The sequence below is a fragment of the Anarrhichthys ocellatus genome, unplaced genomic scaffold (assembly GCF_004355925.1).
Source record: "Anarrhichthys ocellatus isolate YVR2014 unplaced genomic scaffold, GSC_Weel_1.0 scaffold3, whole genome shotgun sequence".
Taxonomy (NCBI): Eukaryota; Metazoa; Chordata; class Actinopteri; order Perciformes; family Anarhichadidae; genus Anarrhichthys; species Anarrhichthys ocellatus.
In genome coordinates this window covers 4240814-4266254 of record NW_022280033.1, presented here as the reverse complement: position 1 = coordinate 4266254, position 25441 = coordinate 4240814, and the positions used below count along the sequence as shown (strand labels likewise).

Below are 25441 nucleotides of genomic sequence, written 5' to 3'. Positions count from 1 at the left end.
CGAATTTCCCATTTCTGCATGTTCTGGTGACCTGCTGAGCACTGACTAAAATAAACGACCAGCAATCAATTTTAATTATGTATAAATGTATTAATTTGAAACTCTCTCTATTTTACCTATAACCATTAGATACCAGGAAGCATCTTAGAAAATGTTAGGAAATAATTGGCAAGTTACGGACCTGTAAAATTCTTTCTGCAGAGTGTGAAGTCATGAAATGTCAACGCATTTGTGATTTTTGCATTCATGATTTTATTTAGATCCCAATCAGTTTTCCAGCATTTTACAACACAGTAGATCAGTAACATTTAAAAATCCAGAAAAAAAATGGTATCAGCGACTGAGCTTTTGTCGGTTAGTCATTACGGATGGACTGGACATTACGTGATGGTCTGAGGTCTTTCAAAGACAGAGCAGTGAGCTACAGTATGACTTCTAAACAAAAGAACAAGGCGAAATTTGACGAAAACAACCCCTGTGGGAGTCTTTGTGTCATCCTTTAAAGGATCCTCTCAGATGATTAGGAGATGAGACATCGAGAGGTCACCCTCCGTTCCTCTTCCCATCTCTTCAGGCCTCACTTCCACATGCATGCACTCCATCTGTATTAATCAAACTATTCTTGAATACAGGCCTACATGCACAATGACACACACATTGCTCCCTATACGCTGTCCAACGACGGCCCAAAGTCATCCTGCTGCAGTTTGGCTGCAGGACAGTGAATGAGTCAGCTTGCTCAGCCGGCCACACAGCCATGTCTGCTTTTCTATCAGGCTGCCTGTTTATCTGCCGACATTCAACGTTTGATTGTGGCTCTGTCGTGTCTATCTGACCTGCCTGCTTGTCTGCTGGTCTGTATTTTTATTTGTCTCCATCTCTCTTCCCATTTAACTTCCTCCTGGTTAAGTTGTCAGTATGCTTCAAATGACGTCCTTCTCAGATGATCGAACATGATTGTGTATGAAACCCCCCCCGCCCTCACAAATTTATGATATTGGAATTGGCTTTGTGTGCTATTTTTTGCAACTTTCCAAAATCGACAATACAACAAGCATACTAACTTCGTGCAGTGAATGACCAGGTATTAAAACCTTTGTTCAGACGACACTTTGTACAACCTAGCTCATTCGAAGCATACTTCCATACCTTTAGTGTTATTAATGTTGCTAGATGAGGCATTTAGAAGAACAGGGTGTTCCTCTGCAGGCGTGACCCCACCTTCTTGAAGAGGGCTTTTAATTTACATACTCTGCATTGCTTAATCTTCACCATCCTCTCTTTCCTACCGTCCTCTCCATTATCCCCCTCCTGTCCCTCCAGGCTCAGCCAGGGGCTCCACACCCCTCCATGGAACTCAGGGTCAGCCATAGGATCATCTGGTGGATTCCTTGGCATCACAGCTGTCTGGTTGTACTCTGCCAGTCTTGTCAGAAGATGTTTCACTACCTCTGGATGAGCTTCTGCCAGGTCTGACCTCTCGTAAGGGTCAGAAGTGACATTAAACAGCCAAACTGACTTCCCCAGCTCATTGCGCCGCTTCTCGAGTTTCTGCCACCGTTCTGGACCAACGGGAAGAGCCTGTGGTGGTATCCAGTCCCCGTCACCCACATTTCCTGTCAATAGCTTCCAGTCCCCAGCCCTTATCGCTGCCCTTACGGCTGTGTCCCAGATCCCAAATCCATTGAGTACCAACGCCTTGTCATACGGCTCCCCAGGCTTCCTGGAGACTGGGTCAATGTTGAAAAGGATTTCAGTGCGAGGACAGGGAAGGCCCTCGCTGATGGTTCCCCACATATCGTGACCGTCTAGGCCATGGTGGGACTGCAAGGCCCCGGCCAGTCCCAGTAATGTGGGATACCAGTCAGAAACGTGGATCAGTGCTCTGCTGACTTTACCCTTCTTCTTCAGGAGGGGACTATGGACAAAGCCCACAGCACGGATGCCTCCTTCCCAGTAGGTCCCTTTGCCACCTCTCAGCGGCCAGTTGCTCCCCCCAGAGAGTGGCTGCCCACCGTTATCAGTTGAGTAGATCAGTACTGAGTTCTGATAGAGCCCACTAGTCTTCAGTTCCTGGACCACTTGTCCAACCCCGTCATCCAGACAGCTCAGCATGGCGGCGTAGTGGCGCCTGAGACGATTGCCCTGGGAATCATAGTGGTGCAGAAAATGGTCCGGTACCTGCAAGGGTGCATGGGGAGCCTGAAGAGACAGATAGAGGAACAGTGGTTTGTTGGGGTCATGGCTCCTCAGGATCTGCTTCACTCTGGTTGGACAAAAAGGAACATTGGAAGTTTTTCAAAGTTTTGTTTTTGTTTGTATGTTTGAATCTGTTTAATTTAATCAAAACCTTGATGATCACCTCTCTATGTAGAGCAGAGTGGAGTAGTTGCCGGCCATCTCCCAGGCAGGCCTGTCTCCGTCATGCAGGTCAAATCCACAAGCTTCGGCTCCGTCACAGCTCCGATAGGAGAAGTGGTCTCCACTGCCAGTCAGTGTGCCCAGGAAACTCTGAAAGCCACGTCCTGTGGGTAGGCAGCTCGGCCTGCAGAAGCCCAGGTGCCATTTCCCCACCATGTATGTGGCATATCCAGCGTCTACAAGACGCTCTGGCAGAGTAGGGATGTCCGGAGGCAGGCAGAGGGGTTGGCGTGATCGGATGATCGAATGCTGGAGTCCAGTGTGAATTTGGTAGCTGGCAAGATGGTGTCATGATATATATGATAACACAACAATGGTACATTTCACAGATTGTTTAAGAAATGTTGCACCCTTGGATACTCTCACACTGTTACACATCATCAAGCCGAGATGGTCAGTGATTTTACAGAATTAATTTATGATGAGGAGTTGTTAATCTACTTTTTTATTGTTCGTACTTTCTAACTGCAACATTTCTGCCAGAAAATACTTTAATCTGCACTCAGAACATGTCAGTGTTAGCTCACTCTTCCTACTGAGATAATAAAAATGCAGGATCAAACAACAGAACAGACTTAGATCTACAAGGGGCTTTGCCAGTTTTTTTTTTTTTACAGTGCGTCTATTGAGGATTGCAAAGATGAGATGAATTGTAGTTTATCAGATTGATATGGCTATGATGTAAGACAGCTGTCTGTGACATCCAACAGTTTACAGACTGAAAAGTCAATGAAACAGATCATTTCTGCTTTTGTAGCCAATATCATGATCAAACAAATTGCCCCTTTAAGTCTCAAAACAGGATTTTATTCCAGTAAAACGTTAATTATGTTTTTTTATCAGATTTTGGGTGTCTTTTGTTCTAGTGGTTGGATAATATACACAATGTAATAGTTGGTCTTGGCACTACTGGTGGTACTTATTTTTTACGGCCTTTCTTGTACTGAAAGCTGCCCCATCACTGAATTTCCCTTCAGGGACGTCAGCAAAAGCCTATAAAGTCCATGCATAATTGTATCATATGAGAACAGATGCAGTAACTGAATCCTTTCCCATCGTAACAATGATGTATTGATAAGGAAATTACTTACCGTCCTGTCATGAGTTGACTTCGAGAGGGTGAGCAGATAGGCTGAACGTAGTAATTTTCAAGTTTCACCCCCTCTGCTGCCAGCTGGTCCAACATAGGAGTGTGGATATCTGAGCCATGGTAGCCAATGTCTCCGTAACCCTGGTCGTCCACCATGATAAAGATAAGGTGTGGGGGCATGGACCTTTCCACCTCCTCAATGACAATGCTGCCATCCAAAGACTTGTGTTCACCCAGGCAGCGGAGGCCACTGAGCAAGGTCACCCCAATCACCAGGAAAAACACAGAGCAGATTCCTTCCCTCATCTCCAGCTATCTACTTGTCTGATTTTGTCTGCTTAGTCTGCAGTCAATAAATCTCAAGCCGGATCGCTTCTGCAGACAAATGGGCAGATCTGTGTGTCCGAGGAGCTCGTCCAAAAGTCTTATCTACCCATTGAGTATGAGTTGGCGTCTTTTGTCTGGGGGTAATTCTTGGTTTTGTGAGATGGGGTTGAGCTGTGGTGGGTGGAGAAAAACTGCTGTCTCTCAGATGGGCAAGAAGTTGGTAGAGGTTTGTGTGTGTGTGTGAGTGAGAGAGGGAGGCTTCACCTTTTGCAGTACCTTGCTACATTCCTCAGTATTTTCAGGTGCGTCATAAGATGGATGGGAAGGACCTGGGCAAGTGAAATTCACACATGCATAAACATACCACCAGACAGGTATATATACAGCATAGCCAGACAATGTTTCCTTGGATAAAACCGGATCCATTCTCCTGCATATCATCGATTAAAAGAAGGAAAAAGACTACTTGTACAAGGTCAACATAGGCTCAAACGTATAGCTAATAATATAACACAAATAATGCTAAAGCTAAAGAGTTTTGGGAATGTGGTGAATAAAAGAATAGATACTGATAAAAAATGGCCTTAATTGGTAACTTTAGTATTTTTCAACCTGGACCTTATTTTCCCATGTTTGTGTGTCTAAGTGCTACACAAGTAACATTTTTTTAATTGATCCAGTATTGAGGGAGACCGCTGTAACCAGCTGCTGCGCAACAAGCTGCAAGGGCAATTGTGCAGTGTCAATGTAACAATACTTTCAGTAAAAGTGCTTGTTTTTGCCACTAACAGGCTCCGATTGTTGTATACAGTACATGTCTGACAACATCATGGAAAGGAACCTACAAAGAAATAAAACATGTTTCCTTACCTTCCACTTGATCCAGTCCAAGTCCTCCTCAAGGAGAAGTCTCATTCTGAAATCTTGGGAAGCAACAGGTCCCACTCTTAACAGCATTATTCCTCTGTAGGCCTCATAGGGTCATAGCAACTTCAGGAACATCTCCAGTCTCTTGAGCTTCCTGGCCTTGTAGCAGCTGGTTCACCCACCTCTGCCTGTTGCCCTCAGGTGGCAACCTCCGGTTCTGAAAAGTGAAGTAAATGTGGAAGTGTCTATAACTTGCATTCTCTCTAATGGCCGTCAGGGGGCAATTCCTCTGGTTGCAAAAAATAAGTCAGATTGTATAGAAGTCTATGAGAAAATGATTCTACTTCTCACTTGATTTATTACCTCAGTAAATCACTAGTTTCAAGTCTTCTTCAATACAGCATGATGTTCATTTTTGTAAATGATGGTCCCATTTAGAGTCAAATAGACCACAAAGCGAGGTATGCTTTAGAGCGGGCTACCTCGTGAAGTCTTTAGTGCTACGACGTCGCTACGTCACTACTACGCAGTTCAAATACGGTCACTTCCGTTCATTGGTTGCAAAAAGCCAAGATGGCGACACCCATTTGGGATCCACTGCTATTTATAATCCAGAGAAATGTCCTTACCTGTTTCATGATGACTACTTCTTAATAAAAAAAGTAATATTCATACTTCCATTGTACTGGGGCGGCAGAGGAACTCTCTAAACTAAATAAAACAGCTAAACCACTGAAAATATGATTATTTTGGAATTACCGCCGTCATTCATTTCTGACTGGTACTCCTATTAGAGTGCTATTTCGACTGCTACAGCTAATATTTCCACTGTGATTTCCCGTAGTGCATATTCCAAACTATACAGTAAATCCCTAATGGAAATCATAACCCCTGTCATCTGTTTTTTGTTGCCTGATGCTGCTCAATTAATAGAGTCACCCGATGACAATTACTGCCTGTGTCGAGGCAATAAAACGCAACAATCCGAATACGGAGGAACATCCGGTGTTGTGATGAGAATGTGTATCGACCAAATGGCTCTTAGCTTTCACCTCACTGCCATCTCCTTCCCATAATGCTGAGAGGAAATCAATGCCTCTGATACATTTCCTATGTTGTAGAAGCAAACTCTTGTTGCCTCACCCTGTGGGACATTTCACAGGCTTTTTGCCCATTGTGAGAGTGAGATGTATGAGAGATTGAGATCTAAATGGCAGGAGAGGGAAAGATGACGATGAGGCAAGAATGAGGCTGACAAAGTGTGCGAGGGAGGGTGATACATTGAAGTGGATTACATGAAATTATTGGTGGGAAATGGGAACATATATGAAAAGGAATATATAACATAAAAAAGAGAAATTAATCACAAAGTAAAAATGACAAGTGGGATGCGGTAAAGAAGAGAAAAAAGAGGAAATACAGTGAGAGAGAACACGAAATGTGCACACGAGAAAAAGAAAGCCTCACTGTCTAAGATGAGAGAGTAGAGCATAAACAAAGTGGCATAAAAGGAGCAGTCACTTTGTCTTGCTGTGTATGTACGTCTGGGTCTCTGGGTGTAGCCATCAGTTTGCCTCAGGGAAATGCAGGGTGACATGAACTCCGTTTTACCGCTATGATGGGGGAGGAGAGGGAGGGGGGGGGGGCTGTAAAAATGGAAAGTGACAAATGTCTTCTTGAGGAGTAGAGCGAGAGAAGGGGACTGTGATCTTTCCGCAACTGTCTGACTCTTTCGGAAGGGTCACAAAGAGAGAAGTGATATAAGCGAGGTGCACTTTAAAAAGGTCAATAATGATGAAAGCTAGAAATATGTCAAAAACAAACGTAATGTAAAGGGTTCCACTTTTAAGTAGAACTATTTAGCAACATTTTCAGTGCACGCTGTTCACTGTGTCACCAACAAATTCACTTTCTACTGTGCAACAAAGGGGAAATTGGTCGGAGTGACTTTGTAGGCCAAAACATACAACTCATAGCCCACTGTGTGTTTGTACAGGGTGTTGTGTGTGGACTTGTATGTGTGTGCGTGGGTGTATTGGTGTGTGTTTGAAAAGGCAGTGGTGCAGAGTAGAAGAAAGTAGCAGTGGGTGTGATTTATTCATGACAACGAATAAGTGACTCACTCGATCTGGAGCCACTCTGTTGAGCTGGAGCTGAAGTGGGGGGTGGGGGGGGGGGGGGGGGTGTCCGGGGGGGGGGGGGGGTGGGTGTGTGTGGTTGGTGGTGGGTTGTGTTTGGGGGGGGGGAGTTGTCTGTGTGTGACAATGTGCATCTGAAAATTACTTTCATTTTCAAGTCTATCATCCAATATAGAAAATAAAGAGTCCTATTTTTGTATTAAAATGTCCCTGTCTGAGATTTGTTTTGGTATATAAAATACTCCATCATATGCATACATGTATTTATGGTACAGTAGATGGGTGTCTGTCCTGGCTAATGGGAAATGATTTAATCAGAACTTATGGATTCCTGCCTAACTCAAAACACAGGGATGGCTTTCCTAAACCTTCCTAAAATATGTAAGCTGCAACTATGCATGCTGACACCTGACAATAACAGCTAATGTTTTCATAAAAAATTAAATTCAGATACCAAGTTTTACTACGAGTGTAACATGATGAACCTGAAAGTTGCCATACCTTTGCAGTTTGACCAACACTGTGGTGCCAAAGCACCTTTAACAACATTATACTATAATAGTCGAAAAAGGACCATGACTTTATAGCTTTACGGAAGTATAGGCCTACTACTGTACTAAAATATAATTGTTCGGTATATTGAACTGTGGGTCAACTGACAACAAAAAGATAACAAGATGGCTTGAGTTGCAAAAATAGATTGAGGTGCTTTTATTTTCAAATATAGTGAAAAAACAGAAACTTGGACTCTACAGCAAAAAAGCCGAAAGACTAAAAATTACCATCACTTGCATACTGCCTCGCAACACCTTGGTGGCCCCTCCCCCGAGACCAACCAACCTTTGATTAAATTATCTTCCATTTTACACAATCAGCTATTTTATTGCCAGTTTTAAACAAATAAACTGCATTATAGATATCACCATTTCCCAATGAAATAGATTAAATAAACCCTAAAACGTTGACACAATTTCATCAATATGGCAACAGATCCAGTTAAACATCTTCCTCCATCAACACACATGCTGCTGCTGTAGCCTGTTTATAAGATACCGTGCATCTGCTCTTTGATTTCTGTGTTGCTGTAAAAAAGAGAATAATAATTTCAGACTACAGACACAAAATCAAATATGTTTACTGTATCAATTATGAGATTTTTAATAGTAAACGTCCCACATTTCTACAGCGAAATAGCTACTTTTCTGAATATAAGTTGCTTTAAAAACACATTGCTCCATAATTCCTGACATTGATTTATATATTTGACTTCAGGACATCGCTGACTACAAACTGAAATGACATGGCTCTCTCACAGGAGAAATGCCAGACTTCTGCATTGGAAAATCTCTGAAATGATAAAATTCTTGATTTTGTGTCTGTATGTAGTCAGAGATGTCTTCAAGTCATTGTCAGGAATTATTCTTTTATCTTTTTCCAGCAACCAAAGATTAAAGACTGAAGACATTTCCCATTTTATTTTTCATCAAGAGAGCATCAACATCAACTTTTACTTGCTGACACCGCTCTTTCACAACTGCTTATATTACGCCCACAATTGGCCCAAAAATCTGCTTAATTTAAGATAGTTCAACTTGACAATTTCCATCACTGTGCGATAAGCTGAAACTACTGCAGACACACACATGTATCACATACATACAGACAGTGTGATCTAAGGCTAGGTGGTCCAGAGTTACATCTGTCTCTCTGTGCAGGCAGACGTGGGCTCTGAGACATCACACAAACATCGTCCCTCCCACCGTCCCTGAAGGTGACACTGACAGAGACCCTGGCTCTGCTGCTCCTGAAATATTCGAGGATCATCTTCCAGTCGACAGAAACTCTATCCACTCCCTATTCTCCTCACCTTACTCAGTGATGGATTGACAAGATGAAGCAGAGGGGGTTGGGGATCACTCAGTCTCATCTCATGAAACGAACCACCCACACAGAGGGTGCTGGTGGCCTTAAGTCAAATCCACAAACTTTGGGTAAACTTTCCCTCCTCCTCCTCTTTACAGTACCTCCTTGGCCGGGCTGCTCCATCCTATCAGACATTTCCCGCGGGGAGAGTGAGTGCTGGCTTTGACTCATCAAAAATTAAAGAGATTACACAAGCTCAATGTGTGTACAGTATGTGTGTGTGTGTGTGTGTGTGTGTGTGCGTGTACTGTGGTGGTACAGTCAGTGGAGAGTGCCCCCATGAGGATTTAACAAATAATGCATGCAGATTGATAGAAAAGACGATAATGGGAGAATAATAAAGGACCCTGATTCTCAAAAATTCACCTTGGAGGCCCCCTGATGAGAGGAAGAAACATCTAGTAAATTCAGATGGTTACAATGGAAATCTGCATGTCATAAGAGTGACTGGTACAATGGGTGTGACCGGATGTGTTGTTTGCAAGTATGTGCATATAGTAATTCAAACTATTCACAGCTTAAGGAAGGAAGCTGCTAAATTAGCTCATATAAACTTTAACTTCAGTCCTTCACAAGCACAGTTTTCAGTATTAAAACCCCAGCTGGGTAAAGGAAAAAAGTTACGCGTATACGAAGGAAAAAGAGAAGGAGTCTTCATGCTAGATATTGCAAGCTCCTTGAAGTTTAATGAGGCAACATCTCAACCATTAACACCCAATTACTATTACACTGTACACACAGAATGGCTCTCAACATGCAACGCCTGAGCCGGCGGCACATAGCTAACGTAACAGTGCAAACTATGAGTCTCTGCTCAGGTAGACATTACTCCACTATATCTTTACATGGATAATACTTGTTTGCTGCTATAGTGATGCTCTAGATATTGTATATTGCCCCTTTAGAAAACAGCAATAAATATACAGTTTTCACAGAAAGAAAGGAAGTTAACTGGACAGCACAATCAACTCTATCATGAGGCAATATTCATACACAAGGATGAAATCTGAAGAAATAGCTTAAATAATATAATTAATTCCCAGAAGAAATCTTATGGCCCTGAGAAAAAAAGCTAGAGTCTAAGAATATATTGCAAAATGTCAGAATTATTCCTCCTTCAAAGGGAAAATCAACCTTTTTAACATGAAATTTAAAAAACGTGAGATTTTCAAGGGTCATATAAAATGTGTACAGTGTGGTGTAGAGTACAATATGTTCTCCAAAGCTACACTGTGGAAATACATATGTACAGCATGCATTTCCCTGCACGGAAAAGTTTAAAATATTACTAGTTATGCGAATATTTTACACAAATTCTTATGATACTCAACATCCGATCTCTCTGTGTCTACCTTTTTTAAACATATACTGTTGTCTTTGTGCACCCCCTTTTGTGAAAGCTCAGTGCACATCGTGTTTATTAGTATGGCAGTCTCATTTTCACCTCACCGAGCCTGGGGGCAGGGCTGGCAGTGGCTGGTTGGCAGTGTCTGCCATGCTGGCACACAGATGCCTCAGTTAAAGGGCACTGGGTTTGTGCCTGCTACTTCTCGACAAATCTGTCCCTCAAAGTCATCTTGGGAGTGCAGGGTGGCCAACAGAGAAGTCATTAAATTGAAAAATGAGAGCGAAAACAGAGGAAATGTCTGAAGCTCTTCACAGTAAAAATGGTTGAAAAGGAGGAGAAAATAAGACAAACCATGAAACACTGAGAGAGAAAACCTTTAGAATAGAGATAGGCCGACGCAAACTAATTAACAAGAGGAACATGAGAAGGATGAAGCTGTCGCCTCGCTTAACAGCTCTTCCATGTCCACAGGAAAAAACAAAGTTTCCTCCCTTTCCTGAGCTAAAGCCACACTCGGCGACTCTTTGCTGCACTCTTAACGCAAAGCTTTAGTTTGTTTTGAGGCCACAGCACAATAGAAAGCATATGGAGTGAAAAAACATATGGAACCGCAGCAGAAAATACAACCTTTTAGCCATGCTGCTGCATATGGATTTTGACCTTTTTAATTTTCTTGAGAGGCAGCCAACTTAGCAGACCTCTCCCTGACTTGTTGGGGGCAGAAGCCACAGCTCTCTGCAATGCAGTGTCTTTGTTTAGTTTGACAGGGAAACGGTCACTGACAAAAAATGACACATTTGTGTTGGTTTAGCTGTACAAGTCTGTTTATTGAGTATCACACATTTCTGTTCTCAGATTTCTCACAACTCTGCTGGCAGTGTTTGTATGAAGTGTTTTGGAAAATTATCTGATTGCTCACAAAGTTACTTCAAGTCTCTACTAGCTATACTGAGACAGCTTTAGGGTTTTGGTTATGGACCCAGAGGGATGTGAGAATTTGAAAACAATGGTATTTGTCTAAGTTAGAAACTCACTTGAGTAAACGTTGCCTAATATCTCAGTATAGCTAAAACAATATAGCTAAGACTGTTTTTTCTTGTCCTCAAATATTTTAGGCAGATGTAATCTGTACATGTAGTGACATGCAGGCTATGGTGCACCCTGGAAACTGCTTCTCATATATCATAAAACCTGTGAAGTGAACAATCCAACACAAACCACAAGAGGCTCGTTAAAAATTGGTAAAATCTAATACTAATATATTCACTAACAAAAGGGACACAACATAACACTAAATAAAATAGTGTAATTATTGACAAGTACATAGAGAGGTAAAAGCTCCAGGAGGCCAACAACTATAACTTTGAACCACTAGGGGGAGTGGTTGGCACAACTACAACTACACGTTTGGACAGAGATCTGTCTGATACTTTCCCTGTGTGAATACAGATCTGATATAAACTGTTGTATCAGTGTGGTTGAACGCTTGCTTTAACTGTGGCGCTCTGTTAGATCTGATACCATCTCCGGGAAGAGAGAGTGTTATTTTCTCGGAGCGTCTGACCCAGGACTGATCTTAGTTTCAATCCTGAGGTCTGGAGACAGCTGCAGAGCAAGGCTGCCAAAGGGAGCAGCTATCATTGGTAACCTCCTGCAGCATTGATAATGGCAGCGTTGCCTTTGCAGCACGGGAACGATCCAGCCTCTATCAACAGGTCTAAAGGCCTGTCAATGCCCCAAAGGAAAATACAACACAGTTAGAACAGCTTCATGTCAACTGAGACTCTGTGTGCAGAGGTGTTTGTATTTGTTTGTCGGACAGTATCTAGATCTATTTTTAAACTTGATTTAATTTAAGATTAGAGTGGGTTTTAAGTTTAAGTTGAGAAATGTACATCAATTTGGCTCAAACTCTTGTTTGGGTTCGATTTGATCCAGAAAATCAGAATGTTTTTGCATAATAGATTGAAAAACATGTATACCAGGCTAGTTTTCACAGAACATAGGACCTTGGGAACAGAGGAATGACTGCTTAGCATCAGTGTCTTGTTAGCATTGTCACTGAGAGCATGCTAGCATGCTGGTGTTTGCGTTCATCACAAAGCACCACTGTGATGAGGTTCAGCTTCACAGAGCCGCTACCGTAGCTGTAGACTCTTAGTTTCGATGTTAAACATTAAATGTTTTTGTGCACTCTCCACATTTGCCACCACATCTAAGAGATTGGCTGGGTGTCAGTATGTGGGGTCTGTCCAATTGTTGAGCATCATGTAAATGTCTGATTCTATATCAACCAAGTCTACACTGTACGAAACCATTTCACAAAAAAATTGTTAACGACGTTTGTTTTTCTTGTGCCACTTCTGTCAGCGTCCTACATTCTGTATCAGGTTGATACAAGCAAGCATGTGTCCCTTCTGTGTTTCAAAGTATTTGTCATTCAGTCAACACTGTGGAATTGTGACATATTTCAAAGTCGCTATGCAGGCTGTTCATCCAGAGCTTGCACAAGTATTTATCCTAAAAGCTCTATGATGACAGCCTTGAATGTCTTCAGATCCAGAGGAGCAGGCAGGATACACAGCAGCCTCCACAATTAAACACTAACCAGCACCAAAGCAGATCCATTTTATTGTCTCCGTCATTTATTTTCACCAGCACCCCTTGCTGCAAATCAAAGAATATCTGAATGTATCTTATCAAGAGTGGACTGTTCTATCATGGTATGTCTGATCCCTGATATTAAAGGGTCTGGGTGTGACCCTGCTAAATGTTACCAATGACCTCAATGCTGTAAAGCCAGATATGAAACAGTGCCATTTGGACGTCCTGAATGTTAACTTTCCCCTGGTCTGCAGATGAGCAGGCAAAGCAGCAGAGGTGGTGTCCTATTTTTGGAGGGGCTATCAGCAACCCAATGGCATAGGTCTGAGTGACAGGACAAGTGTTGCGTTGGACCCTCCCCTCGCTCGTTTAAGGCAGGCATTCCTCAGTGTAAGCAGACACAGACCCCCCCACCCCTCCCATCATATTTCTCTCTCCCTCTTCCTTGGCGATGATGGTTGGCCCCCTCTGGGTATGGGTGGGCGCACAGACGTGTGTGTGTGCATGTGTGTGTGTTCAGGTGTGAGCATTGGCCTTGGAGCTGGATTCAGAGAGAAGTCGGCGTACGGACAGTGTGGCGGACAAAGAGCACGTCAGAGCTCTGTGAGGGGGCCCTGACCGCTGACCATGGGGCCAACGCACTGAGGGCCCCCCAGACGAAACAGAAAAAAACAAAGAGGAGCAGAAAATTACCAAGAAAAAGAAGACAGAGAGAGCAGAACAATGAATGTAGAGGAAGCGATAATTACGTTGTCCGGTGGAGCGCCGTGGGGCTTTCGTCTCCAGGGAGGCGTGGAACATCAGAAACCGCTGCAGGTGGCTAAGGTAAGGCAGGTCACTCAGCAGGCCAGACAAAAGAAGTCATTTCACGGTTTTCTGAGTGGAAAGAAGAAAAGTGTGTTCGATGCAACAGCCACGGTATAGACAAGTGAAACATCAGCTGGCATATATTAAGTGGAGATTTAAGGAGCTGTGAACAAGGTTAGAATGGACTATTGGCTGCCATGCAGGTTGGTTTGGGGCCTGAATATGAGTCATCATCTTGTTAGAGTGCTTTTCATGCAGAGGCGCACCAATGATTGATTGGGTGAACTTAAAACTTAAAGTTCAGCTGGGAATATAGAGTAACCATGTCACATATCTTATGAATGCTGCTTCTCCTGTTTCACTGCATGAATCTTAAAGTTTAAAATCTGAACTGTTCTATATTGGGTACCTGTTGTTTCTTTTGACAAATAACTTTGGCTTTGTGCTACTTACTGGCGCTGTACTTCTGCAATGCTTTCAGCAGTGAAAGGTTCACATAATAGCAGAGATTTCTGGTATTAAGGTCATCGTTTTGTAAACTTTTTTGTTTGTTTGTTTGTTTATTGTGAGGAGCTTATGGATACAACACACCATTCACCCATAACCATAAGCGGTTTCATAAGTTTGTTCAATTCAACAAGCATGTTTCCACTACACAATCATTTCAGTAAGATATATAATTACTCCAGTCATGCTTGGTCATGTTTGAACATGTTTACCTGAGATTTATCCTGAAACACTGTTGTAACAGTAAAAAACACACACAGTAGGTGAGCAATGAACGTCATGAATGTCTGGATTTAGTTCAGTTCTTGACATTTGATACAAAACACTAAAATGACGCAGCTTTGTGATAATTACGGACTACTTTTATATCTGCTTGTATAAAGAAGTTCACTGAAATAAAATATTGTGTGAACTATTTAACTTTATAACTCTCAGCTCATTTTACTGCCCGAAAGCAAATTCTTCACGGACAAGAATTTGTGGCCCCCATTTGGGACCAGTGAAGCCATCCAGATTTAAATTCCGGTCTCCATTTGAGAGAACAAAGATTCACATGTACGCCAAAGGGGAATATATACTGGATAAAATGATTAATTAGTCTTCAAGCAGTAAAATATTGCACCTCTGAGAGATAAAGCTAAAAGTGTAAGGAACAAAAAAGAAGAAAAAAAAAGTCGCAGTTACATTTTCTGACTTCATGTCGATCCTTTTGCAGTTTCTCAGTTCCATGTCATCACCATCTGTGACATGAGTTGTAAAAATCATCAATGGCGTTTCTCCTCGCTCTATCAACCTTGTCCTTCCTGTTTAAAAAGGCTCGGGCCTTCCATGAAATCTTTACATAGACAGATCTAATTTCCAGATAGAACAGTTCAGGTTTTAGTACACCTGCAAACACATTATACACACATACATGTACACACATGACACAAACACACGTATCCATACATACTTTCAATAAGTGTTGACTGAGCAGAACTACTTTTCCAGGTGGCTATTTTTGGTTGAGAAGCAGCAGGTCACGGGATCAGCCAAGGTGTGTGTTTCAGCTCAGAGCTAAAAAATTAACCTCATACACTATTTTTATCAATGCACTACTCAGTATCGTGCCGCATACCTTCTTTTTGCAGGTACATATGCAAATTAAAAACCCTGATTGCTAAACCTCTATTGTATTTCATATTGCTCCTGTTCAGGCGCCACATGAGCTGTGATTAAATGACCAGGAGAGAGAAAACAACTTGCTTTGGTCGACCTCTTTTTCATTTATGACATCCTGTTCATCATTTTTTTTCATATTTCTCCAAAATTCAGCCTGACAATTTTAATATCTTTGAATATTTTGTACAGATTTTCAAAAAAAATTGCCGGTTTGTCCACATAACATTGGGTTTGTAATTATTGTCCCCTCGGCTCATATACTGTATCTAAAACCTGTCTTATCTATCATCTACCTCATGAAGATCTAAGTCATCCATTGTGTTTTCCATTATGTACCTTTCTATCGTTGTTGGCTTATGCAGAATGTGCTAGTATGAACACAGAGCCAGAGGAGACTAAATCACCTTTATGGCGGTAGACGACAGCTGGTTCTGTCTGACCGTCCAAAACAGAACGGTCCATCACCCCTGAGAGCAGGAAGTTGCAATCTTGTCAGGTCTCATACTACACCGTCCCTAACAGGTGGAGCAGTTTGGGGCTTCACTGAAAGAGCCAGTGTGTCAGTGCTGGGTCTGTGCCTGTGGGTCTGCATGCACGTGTTTGTGTGTTTATTTATATGACTTTATGTGTATTTTTGTATCAGTCCATGTGGTGGTATGTGTGTGCAAGCATGTACGAGTATTATAACTGTTATGACTTGAAACCACAAGGTGACTGACGGAATGAATAACTGACATCCTGTACCACAAGCAGGCACAGCCCACTTTGAAAGGCTTAGCTAAATGCGGATGTGGGATTTCATTTCAGGCCAACCAGAATAACTGGAAAAAAACCGTATTGGGTCAACCAAAGCAACTTTTCCTAATCTGTGAAATCTAACTATAATATTTATTTATTACATGGCAGTGCCCTCAGTGCAATGAATGCGATCAACACTGCAGTCAGTGTCTTTGAGATGTTTTAAACATCTGCTTTGAATTTATTATGGGACATGTTGACATGGTCTGCATAGACCTGAGGCAATTTAGGGTGGGCACAGCGCCATGGTCCTGACAGACCTCGTGCACAAATAGCAAAGCACCAAATTAAGATGGCTACTGGCTGACATTTCGCTGTTAAAGTGTGTATGAGTGCTCCACTCGAGCTGCAATATGTGGCATATGTCCGCAGCAAGATCAAGCTGTCAGGACAAAAGCTGCTCACTGCCAGTCACTATCACAAACCAAGACAAGACCGCAGCATCGCTCTGTCTGACTTTTATATTCCATACAAGTCATATCTGATATGATATAATCCTGTAACAATAGAATATGAACACTGTATAAACAGTAAAGAGAAATATACATATGTCCTTCCATTTCCCTTTCCAGTATTTGTAAAAAAAAGTATTTGACGTTTTTGTGAGTGTTTGTAATTTTGCTCTCCTTTGCCGGTGCTGATGCTGGTGCAGGTGCGTAAACGCAGCAAGGCATGCAGGGCTGGGCTTCAGGAGGCTGATGAACTGCTGTCCATCAACGAACAGCCATGTGGAACGCTGTCCCATGCTCAGGCCATGGACCTCATCGACACCTCTCCTGGGATATTACACATCCGGGTCAGAAGGTCAGAGGAGCTAAAGTATTGTACTCTTACTAGTCTTAAGTCATCATCAACCTTTTGTAATGGATCAAGCACAAGGTCACAAGTCTTGAACTATTTACAATGTGCACTGTATCAAACACAGATACTACTGCATATCATATCATATTTTATAAAATATATAATATGTATTATATGAATATTGTAAAACATTAGAACTAACAGATGTTTTTGTGTGCCAAGATCCTACATACTGTAAAAATCCAGATTTATTTAATTTGGTTCTAATAAAGCATCCAACGAGTCCATCTATATTTTAAACCCTCCACTTGTTTGCAGGGTGCCTGCTGGTTTTCAGTCCGTGGTGCTTGTGACCCGCGCCCCATCTCCCCGTATAGACAAAGAATACCGCGTTACTCTGCGTGCCATGTCACCCAACCACCCTCACCATGCACCCATCCGAGAAGTCCACCGTAGCCACTCCTCCACAACCAGTGGATTGACATCTCCACCTGGAAGTGAGGCTTACTACGGCGAAACTGACAGTGATGCGGATGTGGCGGGATTTGAGAGGCAGCGCCGGCAGAAACGCCGCAGCCCCAGCAACTCCACCCCGGGGAAACCAGCAGGCCGAGCCTCGCCTGAGGGTGGAGAGACGTCAGAGATGAGTGGCTATGACAGCGCTCCAGACGCACATGTTTACCCCACTTTGTTGGAAGGATGTGGGGGAGATGGAGAAGGGGGTCGTGCAGGGGTGGCACGCAGGGAGGTGATTTACCAGCCTCCTGGTCCAGGAATGTGGTCCTCCCAGACATCCACTGAGACCTCCTCCATCATCTCCTCAGCAGATGACCAGGGGCCACGGGATGTAGGGCAAGAGGAGGATAGTGGCTTTCTTGAGCCATCCAAAGTCCCACTGGTATCTCCTGAGAGGGCAAAGGAGGCCATGATGCTGGGCTCCCGCAGCCAGCTTGTACCCATGGTGGGTCCTTTGAATAAACCCATCGACGAGGAGCTTTCAACAACCTACGTGGAAAAGGCCAAACAAGCCAGTAAGTACAGCTGAGGAAGAACAATGAGAGAGACCTGTGCATCCCATATATATGTATGTCTTTCCACCTTGAACACCATACTGAAAATACCGCCATCAACACTACCTTATTTGCAACATTTCATCCCTTAAGCAAACCTCCAAAAGAGTTGAAAACAACCCTATAGACAGTTTAAACTCATAACTGAATCAGCAGACAGAAAACTTAATTTTGTAACGAACCCTTCCCTGTTTGAAAAAACATATTCACAATATTTATCCTAAGGAGGACTGAGCCAAATTCAAAGCAGTTCAATACCTTTTCAAGCCTATTGATGCCTGAAATTGATACTAATTTTATTATTTATTACATTTATTATAGTGCCAATTGGAATAGTATTTGAGAATCTGAAATGAAGAAAACCACTGTGTCCCAGTCATTTAAGTCGACCACCATAAATAACCAAATGTTCATATGTTTTCTTTTAGGTTAGTAGTCCAGTGTGATTGTGTCAACCTAAGTCTGTTAAACAGAACATGGTCGCTATGGTTTACTATATTTACCTCCAGTGTTGTGTGTAAAAATCCAAGCGATCAATCTGGGATCACTGCAAAGCATCTACAGCTGCTTTTAGGTATCAAGTTGCAAAGTAGGGATACTCTTATTTTCCCTGACTCTCTCTCGCTCTCTTCTCTCTTTGTTTCTCTTGCTGTCCGATCTTTTGGCTATTTTATCAACTTAATGAAAGAACAAAAGTGTGATTTGTTTATCAACGCTCACTATGACATAGCCTAAAAAACCAACCGGTCATGTCTTACTGTTTTTGGTATTTACAAACTCTGAAGAGAAGTCAACAATTGTGACAATACAGTGACACAACACCATATACAGAGCACTGACACTGACCAAGAATACCTTCCTACAACTTGTCATCTTGTCCATCATCAATAATAAGCCCAGGAAAAGAACAGAACTGGGCTATTTTAAGTCAAGGGGCTGTTTTAATAACTTATCCTTGTAAATCCATCTTGCCATCTCTGAGTGCAGGTTTAACATCTCATGTCCTACTTAGGAACCCTGTCCTAGACACATTAAGAACTCCCTTCATGTGGCACTGCATATTACGGTAACATAATGTTAATCTGCTTAATACCATAACAAGTTAAATGATATGTTGTGGCTACCCTTTGAAGTTCCCCTTCCAGTCACCTACATCATACAACTTTCCACTAGCTTGTAGATATTTCTAGTTAAGTTAGATGTCAGAGTACATAAGACTAACAATGTGCGAATGTATCCTTCACCCCAGCTAATGTGAGAAGCTGAAAGCTTGCCTTGAATTTTCAAGGAAGTGCTCCTGTTATGAGATAGATGCCTGTTGAAGGCATGGTGGTCAGTATAGGTTTAGATGCTCATGTCAGAGTCAGTTCTTGGTGGTTAAACCTTAAACTTGTTAATTCATTTTTCTGACCTCAATACAGTATTGATGTTAGGCTATCGTGCTACTGTTCCTAATAGCTATGGCTTTCATACTCTGCAGAACTGAACCGAGGGGATACTGTGCAAGACAAGAATGTAAAAGAGGCCAAAAGCAAGTGTCGAACAATTGCATCCCTACTGACTGATGCTCCCAACCCTCACTCCAAAGGGGTGCTGATGTTCAAGAAGAGGCGGCAGCGCTCCAAGAAGTACACTCTCACTAGTTTTGGTAGTGTGGATGAGGATAGGTGTCAGGACTCCCAAGAGGAGGATGGAGTATTCCCTGGCAGCGAATCAGAGTTTGATGAGGATGGCTTTTCAGCAGCTCCTGATCCAACTTGGGATAGTGATTACTTGGAGATGCTTGAGAAGAGGGCAACTGCAGGCACCGAAGGTCGTGGGGATGGGGCAGAGGATGCTCCAAGCCCAGGGTTGAGTGACACCACAGGCAAGGGCGCCCAGTTGTTTGAGCAGCAGAGAAAGAGGGCTGCTGAGCATGCCAAGAAAGTGGAGGTGGCACAACCTCAGGCTCTTGCACAGTCTCAAGTCCAGAGGCAGGCCCAGATGTACCAGTTGCATCCAGAGATGCAGCCAAACCTCCAGCCTCAGCAGATGATACCACCTGGCACTATAGCCAAACAGCAAGAGCTGTCTCAGGCTCCAGGTCCAGTTGCAGCCTATGGAATGTCTAATGGGGATCTATCCTACTCTACAGTTAGTAGTAGCATGATGATGTCAACTCCTCCTGTGGCACCCAAACCAGCTACTGCCTCAGTGACTGTTCTGACCAGACCTGCACCACCAGCTGAAACACCATTATCAGAACTACCTGCTAGTAATGTTCTCAACAGAACGGCACGTCCTTTCACTCCAGGCTTCATCAGCATTCGAGCTGCAACGGCGCCTGTAGCATTCAGACCTTCTGTCACAAAGACGAGCCAGCGCCCTGCCTCAGCAGCCATTATGCCATCACGATTCTCTGCCTCTGAACTAGCCATGAATGCTACATCAGTAACATCACAGCTAGCCCCATGTCCTCCGTCAGTGTCCTCCCCACCCTTCTTTGTACCTCAAGGCCAGACACCAGAAGCTCCTGTTGCTTTTTACCCTCCAGCTGTCTCTACTTCTGTACCACAAATGACTGCCGCTCATCAGGCTACATTTGTAGCTATGCCCCCAGTGTATATGGCTCCACAAGCACCAATGGCTCCAGCCCCAGCTTTTGCTGTATCTCAATTTCCTAGTTCACCTGAACTATTTGCCCCAGCACCTCCACTTCATGTGCCAGTTGCTCAGTCACACCGACCTCAATTTTCCATGGCACCTGTAGCTCCAGTGTCAGTAGTCTCTCAGCCAGAAGCTGTACCGCCAACCCCTGTTCCTGGTCCAACAGGTCGCACAGGAATCTTAAATGATGCTCGCAGACGAGGTGGCAAACCCAAACCTATGTTCAATGTGCCAGATGTCAAGAAGAACTCCCCAAATCCAGACTTATTGTGTATGGTGCAGAATCTGGATGACAGGTCCACCCGATACAAATATGGCCAACCACCGCCTGAAGCTAACTATGACGATGTAGAGGAGGAGAGGAGTGTTGAGGCGGGCATGGGAAGGGCTCCTCCTCCAGTGGCACCCAAGCCTCGGGTCATCCACGAGACCCCACAGTTTCTTCAAGCAGGGGGTAAGGGGGCCCAGCTGTTCGCCCGCAGACAGACCCGTATGGGTATGTATGTAGTGGACACCCCACCCGACACCCCTTACCAGCAGGAAGTAGCCTCACACAGTGCAGCCACAGTGCTTGACTCCTCCCCAAATCCTTCATTTGTCTCTCAGTGGAAATACTCCCCAAATGTCCGTGCTCCTCCACCCATTGGGTACAATCCACTCCTGGTCCCTTCTATCCCTACGGGGCCTCAGAGGAATACAGGGAAGCCAGAGAGCAGGGGTAGAGGATGCTCCCAAAAAGAGGGCATCAAAGCTATTGATGTCATGAGAAGGCAGCCCTATCAGCTCAACTCTGCCATGTTCAACTACAGGGGCAGTGTTGCTAATATATCAGCCATGCCTTCTTACCAGGCCCAGTGGCAGCAGGGTGACTACACAACAATGGTGGGCAGCTCATTAACCTCACCTAAGCAGATCCCCATCAAAAGAGGCCGTGTCTTCGAGGTCAAGCGATTCTCCACACCCACACCCATGTCAGCTCCTACTCTGGCAACCAAGGTTATTGCACCCCGCTCTGCAACTACACTTGGAGAACGTTTGACTGATTTTGGAATGATCTCCCCACCTCCTGCTCATTTCGCTCCAACCCCAACTCCTCTCTTGAAACCAGCACCAGTCAGTGCCCTGACACTAGCTTCACCTCCATCCCAACCAGCTGGGCTGCCCGGCCTCCCAAAATTCTCTGCTACCCCTATTCAACACCCTATGCCCCCTGCAGTCCCTACACCTTACACTCCAGTATCATACATCAGTGGGCTCCAAGCAGCCAAGCAGTTCCAGAGCACTCCTGAACTAAGTTTCCTTGCCTCTTTGCCCCCACTCAAGTCCGACCCAGTTCAGGCACCCAAACCACGTTTTGTTGCCACCAAGGGAGGAGTTCAACCCCATGTCTGGAGGCCAGGGACAATGTAAACACCAGAAAATCAGTCACTACCACTCTTGGACATCTTCATGTACTATTCATTTAGTACTGATTTTGTTAACTGCTTCATTGTTTAAGTCAAAAATGCAAAATATACATTGGTTCTAGTTTCTCAAATGTGACATGATTCTGCTTTTCTCATCTTAGATCATTGTAAATTGAATATCTTTGGGTTTTGGGTGGGGCTTAGGCTTTGAAAAATTGTGTTGGGCAGTCCTCTAATAAATCAATTAATAAAAAAGTGACAAATGAATGAACAAGCAGCCCTACATTAATTAATTTAAGCCTCAAATTCAGCTGAAGTGATTCTGTATAAGGTTGAAATCCAAAAGTCTGTCAAGTTTTTGAACTATATGTCAGAACTTGAATAATGGTAAGACATCATACACATCTATACTTGCTGTTAGAAATACTACTTCTCACATTTATTTAGCTGTCATACCATTTACTCACACTTGCATCTGAATTACAATAATATATAGATCATACTGCCACATACTGTAGGCTGTATAGTCCACCGTATGCCTGTCCTGGGGGAGGTTTGTGTAAGGCTTCTGGAGATCTCTTTCTACTAATTTAGCAGAAATACCATCTAAACAGAGCCTGTACTGAAATATTCTTTAAAACTTGAAATGTCTAAAAGATGTTGAAAATGAATAGTTGCGGTTCGGAACATATGATTAAATCCCAGAAGAAATACTGTATGTTGTTGTAGGTTGACAGGTGGAGGATCATAAAGCAAAAATAGCAGGTTCATTTCTTTTATCTATCTTTAAACATTTAATTCTGTTATTCAGTACTTGTCCTATTCTAAATGATGTGCACAAAATGTCTTTTTACTCCCTTCTGTTTGTAGAATTGTCAAGAATAAACACACGATGACCTAGTCTCCTTGTCCAGGGGTGTACATGATGCATGACCAGTTTAATATTGTAAAGTGTTTTTAAATGCCTTCGCTCACCTTGGAACTATATGTGAAGAAAAGGTCTGCTCTTGCAAGTGTCAGTGAGGTTGTGCCAAATACCTCTGCTCACTATAGCCAGAGAGAAACGCTATCTTTTAGCATTGGTCACGTTCAACGAGTGCCAGTGAATGTACACTTGTCACTGGATATCACAGCTTCCATTAGGACAACCAAAGCCTCCTTAGTATTAGTTTGATCTTTGCAGATATGTAAATTCTCAACTTTTATGAAACAAATTACACAGATGAAGGAATGTGTATTTGGTTTTGTTTAATTGTGATATTTATCTGGGGTGGTGCAAGGGGAAGTTGACTGACTGAGAGGCACCAGAATTTATAAAAAGATGCAAGAAATGAGAGTGGCTGTGGAGGAGGGATGTAGGCAGTATTTATACCAAATGGGGTCATAGCTCGCCATTTGCGGGTTTTTGGAATTTATAGTTGAATTGTTCTGAAATTCCACAGCCGGTAGAAGTTAACGAGGGATGCACAGGAAAGTTGGTAAAGCTGAAGCTGATGGAAATAAGCATATAAGTTTAGCTGGTGTCTTTCCATTAACAATGGTTGCTGTTAAAAAGTAAGGATTAACATTGAATGGCTATATACCTTGAGAGACTATGTATGTTAATGGAAACAAAGAAATACATTTGTTGTTTTGAGTTTTGGAATTCTTGGGGAGGTATTTTTGTTATTTTTTACAACTTTAAAAATATAATTTCTCTTAAAGCTTTTTCTTGTTCTCATAATATAATGGCAACAAAAAATTTAGAGTGTGGATATAATGATGTTGAGGTGTACAATATGATAAATACATGTTGAATGTTGTTTGATTCAATGAAAAGTGTGAAAATGTTTATTAATGCTGCGTAGACGTTTATATTTGAGTGGGAGACAAAACATTTTTAGAGGAATAAAATTAGATTTGAAAGCTGTCCAGTTGTCTGACATGTCTGATTTTACACTGCCCCCTGTTGCTGATTGTGTGATCCTGCTCTTTTATTTCAACGTTGATTACATGCATTCAATGATATCACAGATTGAGCAGTGCAATAACTAACTAGTATTAGTTTTAATTAAAATAAAAAAAGTTGAACCATACACTCAAAGGGTAAAAATGCTTTGCAGGACAACACACACACACACGCACACACACACATACACACAGTAAGTACTTTTTTACCACAGCATGGCCTCCATTCAGTTACATGCATCTGCACTTGAATAAATATAGAATAGTCCGTTTTTAGCTGAGAGACATTTGACTTAAAATATATTCCAACTTCCAAGACAGATCATTTCACAAAGCAAGATTGCTACAGCTCGTTAAGCAGAGTTACTTAAGCGTATTCTAGTCCAGCTCCATTAAGTGTCTAATGTAAGAAACTAGACAAGATTAAGTGATTAAGAGTAACTTAATAGTAACTCAAATGTTGATTTAATGTGGTAAAAGTCACTTCCCCATCCTTTCACATTTGTGTTTAAAACCTTTGCCACTGAGTGGCGCTGTGGAGTCCTCTGTGACCAGGCGTTCAGTCAGAAGGGCTTTATGCTGCCAACTCCACACAGTGCCTATATATAGGGCTGTTAATATCCAAAACTATTTATGGAGGACATTACAATTTTCCAGGTCACTTCTGTAATTAAGAATTGGTTCTTAATTTAACTGCTTAAAAATATTTTTTAAAACTCAGCTTCTGTAAGATAAGGTTTCTATTTCAAGATGTATTTAAAACACCATGTTCACCAGTCTTCATGGTACTTATGTATGAAATCTTTTCTAGTGACAGAAATAGAAGTGCAGTGAGATAAGCCAAATCATTTTTCAGATGATCTAATTCCTCACACCTTAATGTCTCCCTCTTTCTCTTTATTGTAATATTTGGTTGGCATTTCATTTGCAACTGAATTTATTGCCCCAGAGGTACGGAAGCCTGTGGAGGAGTTATAGAAACAGGAAGAGTAAAACAAAAATGGGAGTAAAAGCAGCTAAAAAAAGAGAAGCACACATAATTAAACCATAATAAAATCTGAAATTAGAATCAGCCGGAGAAGGCCTATGCACAGTAAATGAGTATAAAAAAGAGATTTGAGGGGAGACACAGCCAATAGGGACTCAAAAAACAAAACAAAAGTTGGTTTGCTTTAATTATGCCTTCTCTATTTTGGATAGTAGATTAAAGATGGGTTTAAATGTACTGAGTACTGTGGGATTGAGACCTGTGATTGTGAGAGGAGGCTGGACAAGAGCGTGCTTAAAATAAGGCAAATCTGAGCAGAATATAAGTGAGACATTTATGATAAACAAAACTACTGATGTTGGGTTATTGCTCAGATGCATGGCTGAAAAAAGTACCACTTTCAAGTACAAAACTAAGGTAAGTGATACAGATCCACAGATATACTGTATCATCATGTTAAATTTGGCATTTAAATAGCAGAACTACACTTTAACTCAGTCAGGAGAACAGCAAAAGCTGCACAGTGTAGCTGCTAGTCAGTCATAATTTAGTATTTCATTTCATTTCACCAGCACACAATCAGACCAACATT

General features: G+C 42.5%; 2 protein-coding genes across 2 annotated transcripts; one reads left to right on the top strand and one right to left on the bottom strand.

Annotated features, from left to right (window-relative positions):
• Positions 1-1182: 1182 nt before the first annotated feature.
• On the bottom strand, positions 1183-3817 carry LOC116398230 (arylsulfatase I). Its single transcript, XM_031874358.1, has 3 exons — positions 3513-3817; positions 2363-2695; positions 1183-2266 (listed from the first exon to the last, which is right to left on the bottom strand). Exons 1-3 carry the CDS (start codon positions 3815-3817, stop codon positions 1183-1185), a joined length of 1722 nt encoding a protein of 573 aa, XP_031730218.1.
• A 9381-nt stretch (positions 3818-13198) lies between these two features.
• synpo2la (synaptopodin 2-like a) lies at positions 13199-23823 on the top strand. The gene is made up of 4 exons (XM_031872303.1): positions 13199-13543; positions 16644-16795; positions 17111-17823; positions 19343-23823. Exons 1-4 carry the CDS (start codon positions 13442-13444, stop codon positions 21916-21918), a joined length of 3543 nt encoding a protein of 1180 aa, XP_031728163.1. The 5' UTR covers positions 13199-13441; the 3' UTR covers positions 21919-23823.
• The last annotated feature ends 1618 nt before the right edge of the window (positions 23824-25441 follow it).